The following is a 21,273-nucleotide window of genomic DNA, read 5'->3' as shown; positions in this document are numbered from 1 at the left end:
TGTGAGCCAATGTAACCAGAGTGGGCAAGTCCTGAAAGGAATTCATGATGGGAAAACACATGCGAAGCAACACAGGGCTATCAATATACCATCTAGATTAACAAAAAAGTGGACAGGGTAGAGGTGACAAGTCCATAAAGATTTTCACATCCTTGATACTATTCTGAAAACTCTGCTTTTTAAAATTTTATTTTTAAGATCATATGTCACATCAGCATAAGCCAACATTCATAAGAAATAAAAGATATAGTCAAGTCATGAAACACATCCACTTCATCTGAAACACTTAAATCTTGTGATACAAATCAGTCCATACTTGCATTAACCTTCTCAGACTTTGATCTTAGCCTTATAGAACTTGTTCCTGGGTAAATGGGGGGATTTTAAGAGCTAATCTGGATCTAATGAGACTCAAATACAAAATGTATCTAGTCTTTGGCTCAAGTTCACATTCAACTCTGAAAAAGTCAAAACAAGTATGAAATTATAAAGTGGGATTATCTTAATCACAATGTTTAAGGTAGACAGGAGAGGAGAAAATAAAAATAATAAAGTAGATGGAGTTCATGATAAGGGTTGGGGTTAGGGGAGATGACATCTTAGGTCTGTCTATAAAAGCAACATGAGTCACTAATGGAACTGATATTCGGGGATGCAGAATTTGAATAATAATGTTCTATTCAAGCTGATACTTTTAGCACTGTACTCTAGGTCACAGCAACAAGTGCAACTAAAAACACAGTATCTTTAGAACATTTGGCCCAAGGATTTTATACTACATTTTACATATAAGGATAAGCCCAACAATGACAAGTTATTTCTTTTAAAAACAAAATTAAAATCAAAATATCATAACATTCAAATGTATTAGTTCTTTTGGAAGGTACCAATTGCTTTGTATATGGTTAACTTATACAGAATAGACAATGAAAGTAAATTTGCAAGAAATGTTACAGAAGACATCAGTGTATGTCTGTAGCTTGGTATAAGGGAAAGAATACTGCTGGCCTTGGAGACAGGATACCCGGATTCAAATTCCAGCTCTGAAATTCAACAGTCATAATACACAATTAAGTTACTTAACTTTCTACCTATAAAATGGGGATGATAATAAACCTATGCTACCGACATTCATAGGGTTGTTGTGAGGAAAGCACTTTGTAATCTTTAAAGTGCTACAGAAATGCTAGTTATCTTTATAAGATGTTATATAAGTATAAATAATAACATAAGTCTATGTATATACCTGTATACATACACACATAACTTCTCTGTATACACATAAACATACACACATATGTAACGGATAGTCAACCTTAGATTCATGAAGACCTAAGCTCAAGTCCACCTTTTGACTTACATTTCCCCAAGTGATCATGGCAAATCACTTCACGTTTCAAAGCAAGAAGCTGCCAATGAATGTTGGTAAAGAAATTTTGAACACCTAGTGTTCTTTAAACCAATGAAATAACAGGTCTAGGTTAAACCATACAAGCATATTAAACATATATGGTTATATGAATATACAGATATATGTATATACACGGAAACTTTGACAAATGTCCCAAAATATAAAATATATGAAAATTAATTATACTTGTGCTAAAAATTAGAACCATTTGCTTTTTAAACTCATGGCTCTTAACTTTATTATAACCATTAGAGGATCTCAGTAAGAGATTTTTATAGTTCTGTTTTGTTATGTAGGTAGAGATTACAACTCACCTACACCATCTCATCCTAGGGCTTGAATTTCATAAATATATATAAACTGAGTACATCTTATATTTCCTTACAGTCTCAGTCCTAAGCTAACAAATTATTCTCCTTCACTGACCAGAACCATAAACAGACCTCAACGAATATATCTGCTAACAGTTATTTTCTCTTGAAGCAGCTAGGTTATGCTGTGGATAGAGTGTCTGGCCTAGAAAAAGTTCAAATCTGGCCTCAGACATTTACAGGCTGTGTAACCCTGAGTAAGTCAGTTAACCCCGTTTGCCTCACTTTCCTCATCTGTGAAATGAGCTGGAGAAGGAAATGGCAAACCACTCCAGTGTCTTTGTCAAGAAAACTCCAGGTGTGGTCACAAAGAGTAAGACCCGACTAAAAACAACTGAACAACAAAAATTTGATCTTAAATTCATGTTGATCCAAGTTTGTAAAAAAGGAAGATCTAATTTGGAGGGAGGGGAGATAAGAAGGGGAAGGGCCATGCCTACGATTTTATTGATGTAGGAATTCCCAAATGAGTAAACTACTTCTAGTGGATTAGCAACTATGCTGAAACTTATAGTCTTAGGAAGTTGCCTGTGTCACCAGCAAGCTATTTGTTAGAGGAGAGACTTGAACCCATGCATTTCTGAGTCAGAGGATCTCTAATCACCATTCCATGCCGTGACTGATTTTGAGCAACTCCCACTTTTTACAGACCCAAGCTCACCTGATTGAGGTTGCTGCCACATGCATATTCCAAGTTGCTGAGATGAAACTGAAGCACCTGTTCCTCTAGCTCACTGAACTGGATGCCAGATTCCTGAATAAAGGCCTTGTAGATTTCCTGGATCTTTTCTGTAAAAAAATATACCAAGGCAAGAGAATTTTTAAACTTTGTTATCCAATTCCCCTCCTGACTGAACTGAGGCATATTTAACTCTACAAAAGGGAAAAACGATGTTCTTTAAAAAGTACACATGTAACAAGTTTTCATTTCCTGAGAAGGGAAAGATAATCTTTTTAAAAATTATTTTTGTTTCATTAAACATTTCGCAATTACATGTAAAAATTATTTTAAGAATCTTTTAAAACCAATTTTGAGCTACAAATTCTCTGCCCCTCTCCCTCAAGAAACAAGCACTTTGATTTCAATTATACATGTAAGGTAAGGCCAAACATATTTCCCTATTTGCCATGTTGCAGAAGAAAACACAAAATAAAACAAGAAAAATAAAGTAGAAAAAAAAGTATGCTTCAATCTGCATTCAGAGTTCATTAGTTCTCTCTATAGAGAAAGGACAGCATTTTTAATCGTGGGTTTGAGATTGTTGTGGATCACTGTACTGATTCGAAGTCTTTCACAGTAGAGATCATCCTCACAATATTGTTACTATGTATAATGTTTTCCTGGTTCTACTTACTTCATTTTGCATCAATTCATTTAAAATCTTTCCAGTTTTTTCTGAAGTCCGCCTGTTCATCATTTCTTACAGCACAATAATATTCCATCACAATCATACACAACAACTTATTCAGCCATTCCCCAATTGATGGGCATCCCCTCAATTTCCAATTCTTTGCCACCACAAAAAGAGCTGCTATAAATATATTTGTACATAGAAGTCCTTTTCCTTTTTCTTTGATCTCTTTGGGATACAGAATTGTAGAGGTGTTAATGGGTCAAAGGGTATGCACAGTTTTATAGCCCTTTGGACCTAGTTCCAAATTGCTCTCTAGAATGACTGCAGCAGTTTACAACTTCACCAATAGTGCATTAGACTACCAATTTTTCCACATCCCCTCTAGGATTTGTTATGTTCCTTTTCTATCATCTTATTCAACTTCTGGGTATTTTTAAAGTTGAGGAACAGATCATTACTTCATTTCAAAAAGATTTCTATATCAAATAATGTGTTGTACTGGGTATTCAAAGACAAAAATTACATAGTCCCTGAACTCAAGGAGTTTACATTCCATTCAGAAAAGCAACATAAAAAATATATGGTCATTTATAAAGATTACTTACATACACAAAAGTTTCAAACTCTTGAATAAAAAAAATCCAATACCATTTATACATCATTATCAAAGAAACAGACTCAAACCTGTTATTGTAAGAACTGAGTATTGAGAAGATTCATTTCCCTCATACCTCCTAGAGGAACATCTTGTAGCTGAGTCTTATCTTTCCTCCACTCAGAAACAACATCCAAAATGGCATTAAAGTGGAAGTCCATGCGCTTATCAATAGTGGGGTCAGTGATTCTTCCATTTTCCTGGATCAAATCACATCTTTCTCCAAGTTTGTGCATTTGGATGCCAAGCTTCAAAATAATGAGAATGAAAAAAAATGGACATTTTTCTTGGAAAAAAATTATCTTCTAAAATCATCACAAAACAAAAAAAAAAAACCCTAACATCCCAACACTTCATGTTATAAATTAGAACCCATAGTTCTATAGCTTCTACTTAGAGATGGTAAGTCTGTTAAGACTTGTTTTAACTTATTCTTTTATAAAACTAAAAATTATGAATATTGTACACTCAAAACAAATAATAGCTGAATGGCATTATTTACTGAGAGGGCTCAAAAAGAAGATAAAAAATATTTTAAAGTCACAATAAAAGATCTCAAGATACTTAACCAAGGGCTTCTGGTGAAGTGAATTTGAGTGTTAGATATATATGGCTCTCTCATCCTTCATAATATTAGTTACAACTGATGTAGCCTTCTACACTTAGGGTTACATTCACACACCAAGCAGAAAAGAAATGGAAAATCTTCCTATTGTCCACAACTGAGAGCATCCAGGTGCTTCTGAACTCCTGTATATATGATTTTATGATGAATGGCTTTCTTCCTGATACTATCCCAATATGAGAAGAAATGGCCAAAAACTGTTAGGTTGAGGAAAATACTTAAAGAAATGTGTTACAGTTGTATAATGGAAAGAGTATAGCTTGGGAATCAGGAGAACTGGTCCTAATCTTGGTTCTATCATTAATTGGTTGATTACAATCATTTGATCCCTCCACCTCTCAGTTTCTTTATCTGTAAAATGAGGAGGTTGAACCAGATACTCTATGAGGTTCCTTTAAGCTCAAGCCGTCTACGATTCTATTAAAAAATTAACATTAGGGTCACACATCCTACGGCTCTTTAGTAGCTTACATTTATAGCATGTTTTAGGATTTCCAAGGTGCTTTATGTACATAATACCACCTGATCCTTATAACAAGCCTGTGTTTATGTTGTTATCACCACCTCAGTTCACAGGTAAAGAAACAAACTGAGACAGTGTCTTGCTGAGGATCAAACAGCTAGGAAATGTCTATGGTAGGGTACAAACCAAGATCTTCCTGGCGTCAGGTCCAATGCTCTGGTCACTACCATGCTGTTTAATCATTATTAACTGATGCTAAATCAATTTGCTCTTACTACCTTTATACTGTTCTCTCCTTCTCTCTCTCTCCTTGCTCTCTCCTTCCCTCAACCTTCTCTTTCTCTCTCACCCCTTCCTCTCATATATACATAAATGTACACTGAAGTTCAAGTTAACAGACTAATAAATATTTAGGGAGATATTCTGTATAGCTATTCAAAAAAAATTTGGGGTAGCCTTCAAAGACCTTGAAAAATGAAAAGTTCTTTTAGGTTCATCCACTCAGGACAGCATCACAAATACTCCTTTTTTAAATACTAGGAGGGAAAAAATAAATTATTTCCGTAGTTAAAGTTTCCTTCCATGTAATGGAAAATAAAGTCATACACACAAGATTCCTGAAATACTATTCCCTTAGTTATAGTACAGCTCTCTTAGAGAAACCCACTTGCTCACACATTAGGGCTATAGGGTTGTTTATACAGCCATTGACAATCTGAGCTCCTCTTCCAACTGTGACTCCTTTAAAGGATTTGTCATCCCAGACTCGTCCACCAATCCTGTCTTTAGCTTCTAGGATGATCACCTGCATAGACACACAATTCAGGTAGCAAAAAATGATGTTAACATTGTTGCTGCAACCTGTCCCTCTCTCTGTACTCTCCAGCCCTCCACCCCTACCCCAGCCCAGCCTCCCTCATTGTACATGGGTTCCACAGTTGAAGGTAAATAAGTTCAGTAATGTTGCTCCTCATTCAGCATTTTGTTGCTGGTAAAGAAAAGACTTGAAAAGGAAAGCAGTTTCACTGAGTTAAAAAAAAAAATCCTGTTTCTAGTCCTGAGAAAACCAAAAAGCCTGGAACAAATCACTCAACTACTCATTGTTTCAGTTTTTCCTCTATGATATCCCTTTTAATTCAATTCCTAGGCATAATATGCAGGTTGACAAGTGGAAAAATTGAATGAATTTCAAGGGCCTCTCAAAACACTACCTTTTCTTCATATATACTATTACTAAAGCTTATTTTTTCAAGATATAATTTTTCCAGTGGAATGCTACTATTCAACTTAGTTTCCACTTACATTCTCTTTCAACTTTCTCAAAGTTTAACCAGCTTAATATAGTAATATTGCTAAATGGTATGATGTCATGTCAATGTATAATAAGGATAACTAACACTTGTCATCCCTTCATAAATTTACATTTATCAGACTATTTCTCCAAAAGCTTCTACCAGATGAAAAGCAGTGACTAGACTATGGTATTGGAATCCAAATGGCTGAGGCTTTTCATTGTGATAACTAGCTGACATCAGTACATTTTTTTCTTATATTTCTTTCCCCTTTTCTATATAGCAACGAAGACATTTTGTTGGGTTCTCTTTCCTTTCAGAATTCCAATCCCATTTGTTTGAGTAGCTCCTAAACTGCTTAGGACCATTCACACCACTAAAAATGTTTATAAAGGTTATTGTAAGGGTTCTTAACGTAGATTTGGGAAATTGCTTTAAAAAAACTTAACTGTATTTCACTATAACTGATTTCCTTTGTAATCCTGTTTATTTTTATGTTCATTTAAAAACCTCATTCTGAGAACTGGACACGCAAGCTTCCCTAGATTGCCAAAGGAGTTCATCATTCACTCTATGAAATCTCCTCCCTCATAACTAGAATGAGTTCTTACTTGAGCAGATTTCTTCCTTATCCCCATATATATGACAAAGTAATAAAAATCTTTCAGGATGGACACCTCGAGGTCCATATCTTGACATTTTCTCCCAAGAGTAGACAATTCTTGTTGCCCCAACTTCTTTGCTCACCACAAAAACATGTTTCTAGCCTCATGGCCTTTGCCCTGATAATTACGGACACAGACATCACTCGGATATCAATCATACCTACCTTATACAGACCCCTTTAAACTTATGACCCCATGGAAATATGAACAGCATAGACTTCAAAAAGTTGTCTCCCAAAATCTGGGGTTTAGGTGTGTCCTCATCAAATATAAGCAAGTCTGAGTAAAGCAGGAAAACTGAAGACCCAGGAGTTAATATTCCCCAAATCATCATTCCCACAAAGAGAATTTTTTAAAAGCAACACACTTCCTGCCTGAGTCCAATACTGATCTTTCTATGCCAGCTACAAGTTTTAAAGAATGGCATTCAGTTAAAGCAAGGAAAAGTCTCCTAACCATATTTATGGATGCTTTTTTCTCTCTTAACTTCACAAGAAAAAAAATGTGGGAAATAAATCTTTCAATCTGGTAAGGATCTTTAGGCAATAGGTAGAATGTCAAAGCAAAGCATTTGTTTCTCTTAAAGTTAAGTGTTCTTTACCAGAACAGCCTTTCAACAAACATTTATTACGTGCCTGTGTGCAGACCACTGTGCTAGGTGTGCTGAGATTTGTCCTTATGGGCCTTATAGTCTAAATGTGGCTAACATGTAGACATGAAGAGATAATTTGTTAAGACAAAACAAGTTAGAAGTGCATTAAAGAGTTACAAAGGTGGAAGGCGAAAACATTATTACCGACTCTGGGGAGGAGACAGAGAATAGTAATAGCTTGTAGATGGTATTTAATTCCTATCCATTCTTAAAAACCAAAATCAAACAGGTGAAAAGGAAGAAAGAAATTACAAGCATAGGGAATGTAAAGGAAAAGGCAAAGCGGTCAACTAGAACCAAATTTTTCCCAACTCTATGCCCAGCATTCTAATCACTATGGTATAATGCCTTCTAATGCCTCTAGAAGTACTTAGAAGAATAGAAGTATTTCTTCAAAACTATGACAATTTTTACTTCTCATAAACCTTACCAAAGTAATTAAATCCACCTTACATAGCGTGTCTTCATTGGGACTAAGCAGCTGTCAATATTGTGAATATTACATTCTCCGTACAGAAAGGAACAAATTTCTAATGCCCACAGAAAAAGCAGTCAAAAGGTCACTTTCTCCTCCAGATATTTCTAGCACTCTATTTTAAGAGTTCCTTACCTTAATTCCAAAGTTGTGCAATTGCCTAGCAGCTGCTAATCCTGATGGACCAGCCCCAACAATGATAACTGATTTCTTTAAAAAAAAGAAAAAGAAAAAATTCAAAAAAGTTGCACAAATGCTGACAGAAAATACTGCTACACAGTTCATTCACCTCCACCTGCTGTAATCTCTCATAAATCTATTGTCTTTTTGCAAATGCTATCTTAAAACTTTTCTATTAACTGCTCCCTCCCCTACTCTCCCACTTATGGTTTGGGGAAATGATGCTTGCCATTTCCTTCTCTGAAGGGATTAATCATTCCATGTTGTTCTTTGTAGTGGACTTACTTAACTTTTCTCCAAGATTCACGTGACCTATCAGTGTTACTATTAGTAATAGTACATTAGTAAAACTTAACATTATTTGCATTACAATAACAAACTTAAATAGTATTTTAAGGTTTTCAAAGTGCTTTACACAGATCCTCTTATTGGATCCTCCAAACAATCCTGTAAGGTAGTTGTTGTATGTTGGGGGTGGAAGCTCAATTCCATGTGGACAGTCTCGGGCGGGTAAAGGTGGGAACTTCTAAATCTTAGAGTTCTCATGAGGCCCCCCCAGAAAATAGCAGGGAATCGAGGAGTGAGACCGAGCTATCTCGTGTATTTCCGCCTCTTCCCGTGAGAAACGTGATGGGAGGAGCATCCCCACCCTCGAGACTGTCCCGGATCTGGGCACACCTATTGTTATCTAACAGGCACGGTATTCAGGTGCAAACTACTCGGCCGGAGAGCTTAAGTAGGGTCAGGAAAGCCTGAAGGCGCTCTTAGCTCGGGAGGGGCCCTTACAGGACAGAAGGCACCTCTTCCCTTTTCCTCTCTTCGCTCTCCCTTCCCCCTCTCTCCCCACTTCCACTTCTGCTTCCAATCTCTTACTGTAAGATCTTTGCTTCCTTGGGAGACTTCTCTCTCCCTCCTAAGGAAGAGTTCCCCCTGCACATGTAACCAGGACCCTGAATAAAGCCTAACCCTTGTTCGACTCCGGAAAGTCTCTTCTCTCATACGTTTATCTGGTTTGGCCAGCCGAAGACCTGTGATAGGTAAGGTAAGACTCGGGTAGCCCTCAGGCCTCTAGGCCTGGCAGTTGTAGTCACTATTAATCCCATTTTACAGATGAAAAAACTGAGTGTATAAGTGACTATTAGCAGTGGTGGATAAACTATAGACACCTACATTGTGGTAGTCTTTTGGGAGAAGATGATGGTCAGGGCTGACAGACAAAACCCCAGTATTGATCAGACCTTTTCTTGTCATAAAATAAAGTATCCTCTCCGCTTCCTGAACACATCTAATGCGCACAAGGCCTCGGACAATAATGTGATGAGTGCATTTCTGAGGGGTAAGTGCTTCCTGTGTTTTGGAACAAAATAAAATTGTTAAAGCAATTAAATATTTCATGGTAGTGAATACCCATTAGTTATTAGCTAGCCAGTAAGAATAAACAGAAAGATATAGGAGTTTGTATTTTATCCCAAAAGTTCGTGAACCCCCATAATTCTTTTCCTCCAAAAAAAACATCACTGTAAGAGGTATAGGATCTAAAAGCATAGTATGTCCCTGATTCCCTGAACTATTTGGTCTTAAAAAAAGCCACCACAGAAATTAATGGCTGCCTATCTGTAGAAGGAGCATTTAAACTTGTGCCTATGTGACTGAGAAACAGAAAGACATTTGTGGGGTAAGGGATCTGCTCTTAGTGAAGGTTTAGTCAAAACTAACCACCAACAAGAATCTAAAAGCAGAATGTGAAGATGAAATAGTTGGACAATGTTGTCCTTCCTCCTACTTCATCATTTTGGTAAATAACACAGTCCCTCAAAACTCTAGAGACAAATGAGAGGTAGGATGGCATGGTAAGTTAGGGGAGGGACCTGGAAGTAAAGACCTATACAGGTTTAATTTCTAGCTGCAGTACATACCAGCTATGAGACCTTCAGGCAACTCCCTCCAACTTTCTCTTGCTTCTCTCTACTTTTTTCTTTATCACTACTCCTCCTCCCTTTGATTTGAGGAAGGGAGGAGGAGTAATGATGAAACTAACAAAGGACAAAACACAACTCCTCCTCCCAAGTCTCCTCCTATGGCAGACCATGAGCAAGTACAAAAGGAAGGGTAGAAGCATGTTAACTGCATGGAAAGATATGGCCAAACAGGCTTGGGAATTGGTTATGGAAGACACGTAAAAAGTACAGTCACTTGAAAATTGTGTTGAGCAAATTAAAAAAATATATTTAAAAGTCCTCAGTGCCCTTAGATCACCATCATTATCACACGACATTTCTATTATGTGCTACTAGGCAGGTACAGCAGAATCTGTACAGTATGTCTGAAAGCCCAGAACACTTTCAAGAGATTTTTCTTCCATAATGAAATGTGAGGAAAACATCATTGAACAACTAACTGTACTGAATCTAAATGCCCAAAAGCAAGGAAAAAAAAAACCAAGTAGGTTTTTTAATAGGTGACCAAATCACTATCTGAAAATATTCGTTAAAGAATAAAAAATTAAAAAAGAAAAGCAGGACACAATTGAGAATGCATACCTCCATTATATCTATATAAAAATATGTGCATGAACATTAATAATAAAAGGATGTAATGTACAGTAAACTTTAATGCTCGTTAGGAGTTCTCTTCCTGTAAACTGCATAAATTCATAAGTAGTTAATTCTGACCACCTACATATTGGACAATAATTATAGATAATTCTATGTTGTTTAAAGAGCCTAAATTAGTGTACACTCAGTATAACAACCATAATTTAACTGTATTATTCTGATCATTCCTGAAGTCACTTGAGTGGTCAAAAAACATTCCAATAGGACCACTGGAATGTTTATTTAATCAAGGTTATGTTTAGAAGGAGAAAAATCTGACAAAGTCAAGAATTTCAAACTTTTAAAAAGTTTATATTCCCTCCTATTTAGTTTCACAGACTCCTTATAAGATTTTCTCAGTTTTACAGATCAACAAGCTGATGCCCCAAAAGATCATGTTACTTACCCAAGGTCAGAGAGAGCTATGATTAGACTCTTGGTCTCCAATCTCCCTTCTTGTGCCCTTGACACTACATATTGCTGCCTCCAGGGCTACCTGAAGAATGGGGAACATGTTTCCTATTTCCATTGTAACTTGCAAAGTAGGACCCTACACCTTGTAGAAGTCTCCCTTATTCAATGACCAGTCCAGTTGTCCTCTTAAAGAATCCAAAGGTCCATGTAGAGAAGCATCAACTTTCCTTAGACACGTACAACCCACATCACATACACAAATGGATATATGTACACACATAAGCATAAATACATATGCAATACGTACTTTCATATATATGCATACATACATAAAGATGTATGCTGATACATACATGCACACACATGAATGTGTGTGTGCAGAAATACGCACACACATTCTAATATTCATGTGTATATGTGTTCTAACTGTACTATACAACAATCTCAATCTTGCTTACTTTGCAATTAGTATACCACAGAGCAAGGATGAGGTTTCTCAAAGCCAAATACATGGTGGGGTCCCGTGAATATTCTGGGAACTCATAGAGTTCATCCAGTTCCATCACATCTGGCCTCACACAGAGGGCTTTTCCACATTCATTGGGTTGGTAGAAGGGCTGGAAGTACTGGTTCATTCCAGGAACTACGAGAAGACAAACTAAAAGTAAATCTCATGTCTCATTAACAACAGGTAGTTTCGATCAATCAGCAAGCATTTATTAAGCATCTACTACGTATCAGATACTGTGGTAGTTATTGGGGAATAAAAAATAAAAGCAAAAACAGTCCCAGCCCTATAAGAAACTTACATTCTATCAGAGGAGACAGTGAGAGAGAGAGAGACAGAGAGAGAGAGAGAGAGTGTGTGAGTGTGTGTGTGTGTGTGTGTGTGTGTGTGTGTGTGTGTGTGTGTGTAAGAGATACAAGGTAATTAGATGGAAAAGGGCACTGGTAGCTGGAGGAATCAGGAAAGGCTTCATATAGAAGGCAGCACTCAAACTGAGTTTCACCCCCCCCCCCCCCAATTCCATTTAAAAAATGTTGAGTGCACCATGCTAGGTGCTATGGATACAAGAAGAGGCTCACTTTCTATAAGCCAGTTAATTTTTTCGTCCCACAGCTAGGATCACAGATCTAAAACTCGGGCCATCTCTAGCTCCCTCATTTTACAACCAAAGAAACCAAAGTTGAGCTGAGTCCAGAAATGCACTGGGAATTCTAAAGTAGGAGAGGAATGTTCTGCAGGAATGGGGACAGCTGGACATATAACTCTGATAGCCTGAGGGCTCAGACTTGACCTTGAAACTCTCTCAACACATAAAGGAAGGAGGCTCACTCCTAAATTTTATTTTATTTTAAAGGTGGTATTTTTTGTTTTGTTTTTATACTAAAGCTATTTTTTCTTAAGCCCCATTTCCAGTGAACTATGAACCCTATCTAACAAAAACTAACATTTAATCAAAACTGAATGGCCTACTGACTGAGCCTGAAAGTACACTTCATATCTGTGGTTCCCCTAACCTTCTACCTGGGAGAGGGAAGGATGTGTCATTACCACTTCTTCAGGATTCCCATGCCTACATTTTCACTAGGGCCTCTGAGATTTGGGCAGCACTAACACTCTAGGAGAAACTTAAAGGGTACCTTACATCAGTGATAGATTCAAACAGAAACAGATTCCTGAAACCACATATTGACTTAGAAAATCACAATTTATATTTTGTATGTTTTATTGTATTTTTATTTATTTTGTTAAATATTTCCTTAATACATTTTAATCTAGTTCAGGCTTCATACAGGAGTGTTACCAGGGACTGTTTGACACCACTAACTTAGAGGCCACATAAAATCTATTTGTTTCATTAGCAAGGAAGCTAGCAGCTACATTGGAAGTAGAAAGATAAGAAATATTTTTTCCCTTTATAATTCCTTTCAACTGAAAGCAATCCCCCCAAAAAGACTTCTCCCAATGTTTAAGAATATGGTCCCCCAAACTACCCAGATAGTCCCCCCAAACTACTCAGACATTTCAAGATTTTTTCCCCTCAAAAACTAGGATAGGTCATCATAAGGAAGCAACACTAAGTTCATTGATTGTCAAATCAAGCATAATCAAATCCAAAAAGTGAGGTGCAACATATCAAGCTTGCTCCAGTTAAAAAGGAAATCTTTAAATTTTTGTGATTCTCTTGTTTTCAAGAGAAAGAGGAAATGAAGGAGGGCATGTTGGCCTAGGGGAACACTTCTTACCAAATACACCTGGAACAGCCTTGCACTGCTCTACCTTCTCAGGGTTGGCTTCACTGGGGTCTCGGTTGGTGCTGGTGCAGGAGGGGCTCATGCCCACACAATCAGGATAATAGGCAGACAGTAAAGGCGCAGCCACGCTATCTTTCAGAAAGGGAGGAAGGATAAGCATGGAATACCACCAGTGATTAGATACTTCAGCGACTCTCTGAGGTGGAGATGAGAGGAGAGCAGACAGGAAGGAAAAGAAGAGTTAGGAATATCAACAAGACAGAAGAAAGAAAAAACAATATAAATAAATTCAATAAGGCTAAAAAGTTTTTTCTTCATTTCCCATTATCTTTCCCCTTCCTTTCTTAATCTGCATTTCCCCCACTCAGACTTTGGCAATATTACAGATCTGAAATCAGACTATAGCATTTGTACTAAATATGACTTCTCATACTTAAAAGACTAAGTTTTTCAATTAGAGTTCTTCCATACAGTTCATAGAACGATAGCTCAAGAGCTGAAAGAGACCTCAGAGGTCATCCAGTCCAAACCTCCTCATTTTATAGATAAGGAAACTGAGGCAAAGTGAGATTAAATGACTGCCCAGGGTCATAAAGGTAAGCAGGCATTAGAGGTGAGATTTGAAACCTGATCCTCTGATTTCAGAGCTTTCTACTATACTTCCTTATCAAGGACATTAGAAAATTTCCATTTTCTATAGCCAAAATCAAATCAATTAACAAACACTTATTAAGCATATATCACACACCAGGAATTGTACTGAGTGATGGGCATATAAACAAAAAACCGTCCCTGCCTTAAGGGAGCTTACATTCTAATATAATTTGATGCAGGGTACAACCAAAACATCATCCTTGAGGTAACTTAAAAGGGTTTACTTTCCTTTTCACCAAGCTCACATTTTAACTTTTTATTGTAACATAAAAGCCACTTTAATTTTAAGATAAAAACTGAACTCTAGATACTCGGCACTGAACACAACATGCTAAATAACATTCCAATCCATCTTTAATGCTTTGGTCAAAGGTTAATGGAAAACTTCAACCACAATACAGTCTTCAGAATAAGATTTAAAAAACACAGACCAAAACAAAATTAATCAGCTGTCAGAACAGATAAGATTGTTCCATACGAAGATTTCATCTATGGAAGTCAAAACACAATTGCTTTGTCTGAAATATTTGCTAGGGCTCTTAGAGAAAAAAAAGCAAAAAACTATGCCGAAAATAAGTCTGTATCAGACAAGCACACCTTTTCTTGATACTGATCTTTAAATACATGCAAGTCAGAATAAATCCAAGAAACATCTATTGTAGTTCTAAGATAAACTGAGCAAAATGGAAGAATTAATCACAATAGTTGGCAATCTGAAACAGATCATTACCAAGGCTTCTCAAAGTTTTAGAAAGGCAAGACTAAATAAGGTCTTTCACAGTCACTTTTGATAAGTTTATATTGAGTTTTTCAGTCATGTCCAACTCTTCTTGACCTCATATAGGGTTTGTTTGTTGGGGCTTTTTTGCAGAATTACTGTTTGCCATTTCCTTCTCCAATTCATTTTACAGATACAGATATAGCAAACAGGGATAAGTTACTTGCCCAGGGTCACATAGCTAGTAAGTGTCTGAGGTCAGATTTGAGCTCAGGAAAATGAGTCTTCCTAACTCAAGGACAGCCACTCTATTTCACCACTTAGCTGTCCAATAATTCTATAACACCTACAAAAATGTGTACTTGATATATCTCAATTCCTTACTTAAGTCCTAATCTGATATATCATCATGGCATGGAGGAGACCTTTGGTTCTCAATTTCAATAAGCATTTATTAAAAGCTCCTACTATGTGCTTGGTGATCATGACACAAGACCAGAAAGTGAAGCAGACCATGCCTTCAAAGTTTATGTTGTATTGAGGGGAGGAAAAAATACACACCTAGAAAATGAAGTACAAAATATAAATCTAGACAAAGTAAATTCTGATAGAAGAGAACAAGAGGAATCACGACAGGCTTTCTGTAACACATGGCATCTGATGTGAGCTTTGAAGAAAGATATGAATTACATAGAACAGAGATGAAGAAAGAATAAATTCCAGGTCTGGGTGATACAGCCCGTACAAATGTATCAAGGATGTGGTGGGCATGTGGTACAGAGAGAAAAACAAGGTAGCCAGTTGGACTACAACATACCATGTGAAAGACAGAAAAGTATAATAAGCCTGAAAGGGAGGCTACGGCAAGAGGATTCATATTTTATCTACAGGTAAGGGGGAATTAATGGAGTTATTTCAGTAAGAAAATGAAATGCTTAGTCATATGCCTCAGGAATATCACTGGTAATTGTGATGGTTGGAGTAGAAAGAGACTTGGGGTAGGGAAACAAATAAGCAGGCTATTATAAGAGCCCTGGCAAGAGGAGAAGAAGGCATAAAGTAGGTTTATGGCCATGTGAGTGGAAGGCAGAGATGGGAGATTTGTTTTAGGGACAGACTGAGGAACTGACTGGACATGAAGAGGAAAGAAGAGTGAAGAGATGAGACTGACTGCAAGATTGTAACCACAGTAACTAGAAGAATGGTGGTACAATCAACATGAAGAAATTATGGGGGGGCGGAGCCAAGATGGAGGAGTAGAAAGACGCACATACACATAGCTTCGAACCCACAACCCATAGAACGGCTACAGGGAAGTAACTCACGGCGAATTCTGCACCCAGAGGCCACGGAACATTGGAGCGAGGGAGATTTCTGTTCCGGAGAGACCTGCAAACCTCTCGCAGGGGGGCCTTCGCTCTATGGACTGGGCGCCGGGACTGGGAGCTGAGTGCAGCCCTGCCGTGGCCACGGCACTGAGAGGAAAAGATCCGAGCAGGCTTCAGGGACGGGATCTCCAGCGGCCACGCGGGTCCCTCCACCCACAGAGGGACCTGCAAACCTCTCGCAAAAGGTCCGTCGCGCTGCAGATGCGGAGCCCAGCCCAGACCTGCCGCGGCCGCGGCACCGAGAGGTACAGATCCGAGCAGGCTTCAGGGACGGGATATCCAGCGGCGGCACAAGCCCCTCCACCCACAGGTGACGAGGGTCGGTGAGAGAGTCTCTTTGGCAGGTCGAGAGGGGAGGGGGGTACCCCCATGGCTCGGGCCCACCCGGGAGGTAGAAGCTGAGAGGCGGCTGCAGACCAAGACTCCCCAAGGGGGCAGGAGCCTGGATCCATTGTGGAAGGTCTGTGCATAAACCCCCTGAGGGAACTGAGCCTGAGAGGCGGCCCTGCCCCACCTGACCACCTGAACTTAATCTCATACTGAATAGCAGCCCTGCCCCCGCCAAAAGCCCTAAGGCTGGAAGCAGCATTTGAATCTCAGACCCCAAATGCTGGCTGGGAGGATCAGGAGGTGAGGTGGGTGTGAGGAGAATATTCAGAGGTCAAGTCACTGGCTGGGAAAATGCCCAGAAAAGGGAAAAGAAATAAGACTATAGAAGGTTACTTTCTTGGTGAACAGGCATTTCCTCCCTTCCTTTCTGATGAGGAAGAACAATGCTTACCATCAGGCAAAGACACAGAAATCAAGGCTTCTGTGTCCCAGCCCACCCAATGGGCTCAGGCCATGGAAGAGCTCAAAAAGAATTTTGAAAATCAAGTTAGAGAGGTAGAGGAAAAGCTGGGAAGAGAAATGAGAGACATGAAGTCAAAGCATGAACAGCCAATCAGCTCCCTGCTAAAGGAGACCCAAAAAAATGTTGAAGAAAATAACACCTTGAAAACTAGCCTAACTCAACTGGCAAAAGAGGTTCAAAAAGCCAATGAGGAGAAGAATGCTTTCAAAAGCAGAATTAGCCAAATGGAAAAGGAGATTCAAAAGCTCACTGAAGAAAATAGTTCTTTCAAAATTAGAATGGCACAGATGGAAGCTAAGGACTTTGTGAGAAAGCAAGATATCACAATACAAAACCAAAAGAATGGAAAAATGGAAGATAATGTGAAATATCTCATTGGAAAAACAACTGACCTGGAAAATAGAATCAGGAGAGACAATTTAAAAATTTTGGGACTACCTGAAAGCCATGATCAAAAGAAGAGCCTAGACATCATCTTTCATGAAATTATCAAGGAAAACTGCCCTGAGAGTCTAGAACCAGAGGGCAAAATAAATATTTAAGGAATCCACAGATCACCACCTGAAAGAGATCCAAAAAGAGAAACTCCTAGGAACATTGTGGCCAAATTCCAGAGTTCCCAGGTCAAGGAGAAAATATTGCAAGCAGCTAGAAAGAAACAATTCAAGTATTGTGGAAATACAATCAGGATAACACAAGATCTAGCAGCCCCTACATTAAGGGATCGAAGGGAATGGAATAGGATATTCCAGAAGTCAAAGGAACTAGGACTAAAACCAAGAATCACCTACCCAGCAAAACTGAGTATAATACTTCAGAGGAAAAAATGGTCTTTCAATGAAATAGAGGATTTTCAAGCATTCTTGATGAAAAGACCAGAGCTGAAAAGAAAATTTGACTTTCAAACACAAGAATGAAGAGAACCATGAAAAGGTGAACAGCAAAGAGAAGTCATAAGAGACTTACTCAAGTTGAACTGTTTACATTCCTACATGGAAAGACAATATTTGTAACTCTTGAAACATTTCAGTATCTGGGTACTGGGTGGGATTACACACACACACATGCACGCACACATACATAGAGACAGAGTGCACAGAGTGAATTGAAGAGGATGGGATCATATCTTAAAAAAAAAAATGAAATCAAGCAGTGAGAGAGAAATATATTGGGAGGAGAAAGGGAGAAATTGAATGGGGCAAATTGTCTCTCATAAAAGAGGCAAGCAAAAGACTCATTAGTGGAGGGATAAAGAGGGGAGGTGAGAGAAAAACATGAAGTCTACTCTCATCACATTCCACTAAAGGAAAGAATAAAATGCACACTCATTTTGGTAGGAAAACCTATCTCACAATACAGGAAAGTGGGGGATAAGGGGACAAGCAGGGTGGGAGGGATGATAGAAGGGAGGGCATGGGGAAGAAAGTGCAATTCGAGGTCGACACTCATGGGGAGGGATAGGATCAAAAGAGAATAGAAGTAATGGGGGACAGGATAGGATGGAGGGAAATATAGTTAGTCCTATACAACACAACTATTATGGAAGTCATTTGCAAAACTACACAGATTTGGCCTATATTGAATTGCTTGCCTTCAAAAGGGAAGGGGTGGAGAGGGAGGGAGGTAAAGAAGTTGTAACTCAAAGTGTTAGGATCAACTGTAATGTTCTTGCCACTAAGAAATAAGAAATACAGGTAAAGGGGTATAGAAAGCTATCTGGCCCTACAGGACAAAAGAGAAGACGGAGACAAGGGCAGAGAGGGATGATAGAAGAGAGAGCAGATTGGTCATAGGGGCAATTAGAATGCTTGGTGTTTGGGGGGGGAGGGGATAAAAGGGGAGAAAATTTGTAACCCAAAATTTTGTGAAAATGAATGTTAAAAGTTAAATAAATAAATTTAATTATAATAATAATAAAAAAAGAAATTATGGAGAGAAGAGGGTTTATAGGGAAGGGAAAATATTCAGTTGTATCACATGTGCTGAGTTTGAGATGTCTATGGGACATTCAGTTGTAGATATCCAATATGTAGTCCCAAAGTGATTCGAGACTAGAAAGACTGATGCTGGATATAAAGACTCAGGAATCATCTGCATAGAGATGATAGCTGAACCTACGGAAGCTGATGAGATCATCAAAAAGAGAGAGAGAAGGTGAACCTTTACAGAGATCTGAGGTACACTCACTATAATGGAATAGGGCATGAATAATGACCTTGAAAAGAAGAATGAGAAGGAGTGGCTGGATGTGCAGAACTAGAAGAGTTGTATTATGAAAACAGAGGGAAGAAAAGGTGTCCAAGAAGTCCATCAAATGCCACAGTGAGGTGAGGAAGGATAAAGACTGAGAAAAGGCCACTGGATTTGACAATATATAACTGTTAAATTTAAAGAGCACTTTCAGTTGAGTGATGAGGATACAGAATGGAGGAGATAAATAGAGACAACTTTTTCTAATTTGGCTGCGAAAAGCAAGAGAGATAGTAGAGACAGCAGCAGAAAATGAAAGTCTTAATAGGTTAAACACTGGCATATTTATGAACAGGATGGAAGGAACAGTGGATAAGGAGACACTGAAAATTAGGGAGAAGGAGGGGATAATCAAAAGAGCAAACTCAAGGAGACAATGGCAGGGGGCAGGGAGGAGAGTAACAGCACAAGTAGAATGGTTAGTGTTTGCAAGGACTAGAATAAGAGCTTTTTAACCTTTCTTGGGTCATGGACCCTATTGGGAATCGGGTGAAGCCTAAGAACTCCTTCTCCAAATGTCTTTTGTCTATATTCATAACTAAAGAAAATGCTAAATTTTAGTTAAAGGCTAGTATATACAAACATGAAATTTTTTTTCCATTCAAGATAAAAGAAATAAATAAAATAAATAAACAGAAATCTATCCAAGAACCTAAGCTGAAGAAGCCCTAAAGCAAAGGAGAAGAGTGGTAGATGATGTTGAAGTAATTTAAAATACAGAATTGGGAAAAAGAGAGTAGTCATGATACATGGCCTCTATTTTTTCACTGAAGTATTTAGTGAGAACCTCTGCTGAAAGGGAGGAGGAAGAATGTTATGGATGGCTTAAGGAGAGACAAGGTTAGGGCACTCACTTCCTGGAATAGAATACAGTTAGCCAGAGGCAAGTAAAATGACAGCTATATATAGCAGTCAGGATCCAACTGAGATTATGTAACAAATCTGAGATTACTTAATAGTGCCTCCAGTAAGCTTGGCTATATGACTTCCTCTATCAACCAATAAAGAGAATGGTAGGCATGATACAGAGCTGGTGTTTAGAAACAGAAAATGGCAAGAGACTCAATGGCAGAGAACAGTGTAAGATTGAAATGGTTTAACCATGAAGTCAAGATTTTTAAAGAAGAAAGTGGGTCCAGAGCACAAGTGATAGTCTGAGAAAGCAGGAAGTGCAAACGGCCTAGAAGGGCTGGTAAGGACGGAGAATAGAGTGAAGAAGGATAATGATTAGGGAGTGGTTGAAGGATAGTAGGTTATAGTCAGATAAGGAATATCAAAATAATGGATAATGGATATGGAACATATGGGCAACTGTTAAGCTCAAAGACATGACTTTCCCATGGTTATCCGAGATGGAAGGAGGGAGATGTAGATCTAGGGAGCAGGAAAATTTCAAGAATTGCAAAACATGGATTTTTGAGGGGATATCAGCATATAAACTGAAGCCCTCAAGTAGAGGGGAAAGGTTGAGGGCTCAGGGGCTAAGTCAGTCAAATATAAGCTCCGGTAGGTCCTCTTAAGCTTTGAAAGTCTTTGACTCTAAGCCCAATGTGGGTCTGCATCCAAGAACCAGCCTAGTCAAATCTGAAGAAGCTAATTAACAGGGGACTGGCTCCCAGGCAATGCATTTTTGTTCAGGCACAGCAACAAGGGAAGACCATCTACTAAAAAGGGTCCAATGATGGAAGTATCCACACAAATGAAATCACAGGTCCCTGCCAGCCCATCAGGAAATGTTTATCAAAAATCTAATCATGAAAAAGTGGCCAAAGAATACAAGGGAACTGAACTCAGGCTAAAGGAGCCTGAAATAGCTTAAAGCACAGTTCTTATGGTCCTGCACCTCGTCAGAACGTGACTGTAGTGAGGAAGACAAAATGTCTCATTAGGGCCACATCACAGACATGGATTCTAAGGAGTTGAAAGGTATTCAATTTCTGTGCAGCTTAAAACTTCTAGAATTCTGTCCCCCATTTTATAAGGCTCTTCTAAGAAACAG

At 38.4% G+C, this 21,273-nt stretch overlaps 1 protein-coding gene across 1 annotated transcript in view; it reads right to left on the bottom strand.

Moving 5' to 3' along the window:
• KDM1B (lysine demethylase 1B) overlaps positions 1-21,273 on the bottom strand; it is a 50,129-nt gene that overhangs the window by 19,728 nt on the left and 9,128 nt on the right. Inside the window, exons 9-15 of the mRNA XM_072603934.1 lie at positions 13,403-13,607; positions 11,611-11,795; positions 9,315-9,491; positions 8,100-8,174; positions 5,548-5,685; positions 3,869-4,040; positions 2,444-2,571 (exon numbers count right to left, since the gene is read on the bottom strand). Coding sequence (XP_072460035.1) covers positions 2,444-2,571; positions 3,869-4,040; positions 5,548-5,685; positions 8,100-8,174; positions 9,315-9,491; positions 11,611-11,795; positions 13,403-13,607 — 1,080 coding nt within the window. The remainder of the gene's footprint in view (positions 1-2,443; positions 2,572-3,868; positions 4,041-5,547; positions 5,686-8,099; positions 8,175-9,314; positions 9,492-11,610; positions 11,796-13,402; positions 13,608-21,273) is intronic.

Source organism: Notamacropus eugenii, chromosome 4 (genome assembly GCF_028372415.1).
Source record: "Notamacropus eugenii isolate mMacEug1 chromosome 4, mMacEug1.pri_v2, whole genome shotgun sequence".
NCBI lineage: Eukaryota > Metazoa > Chordata > Mammalia > Diprotodontia > Macropodidae > Notamacropus > Notamacropus eugenii.
This window is presented reverse-complemented; position numbering and strand designations above follow the sequence as displayed.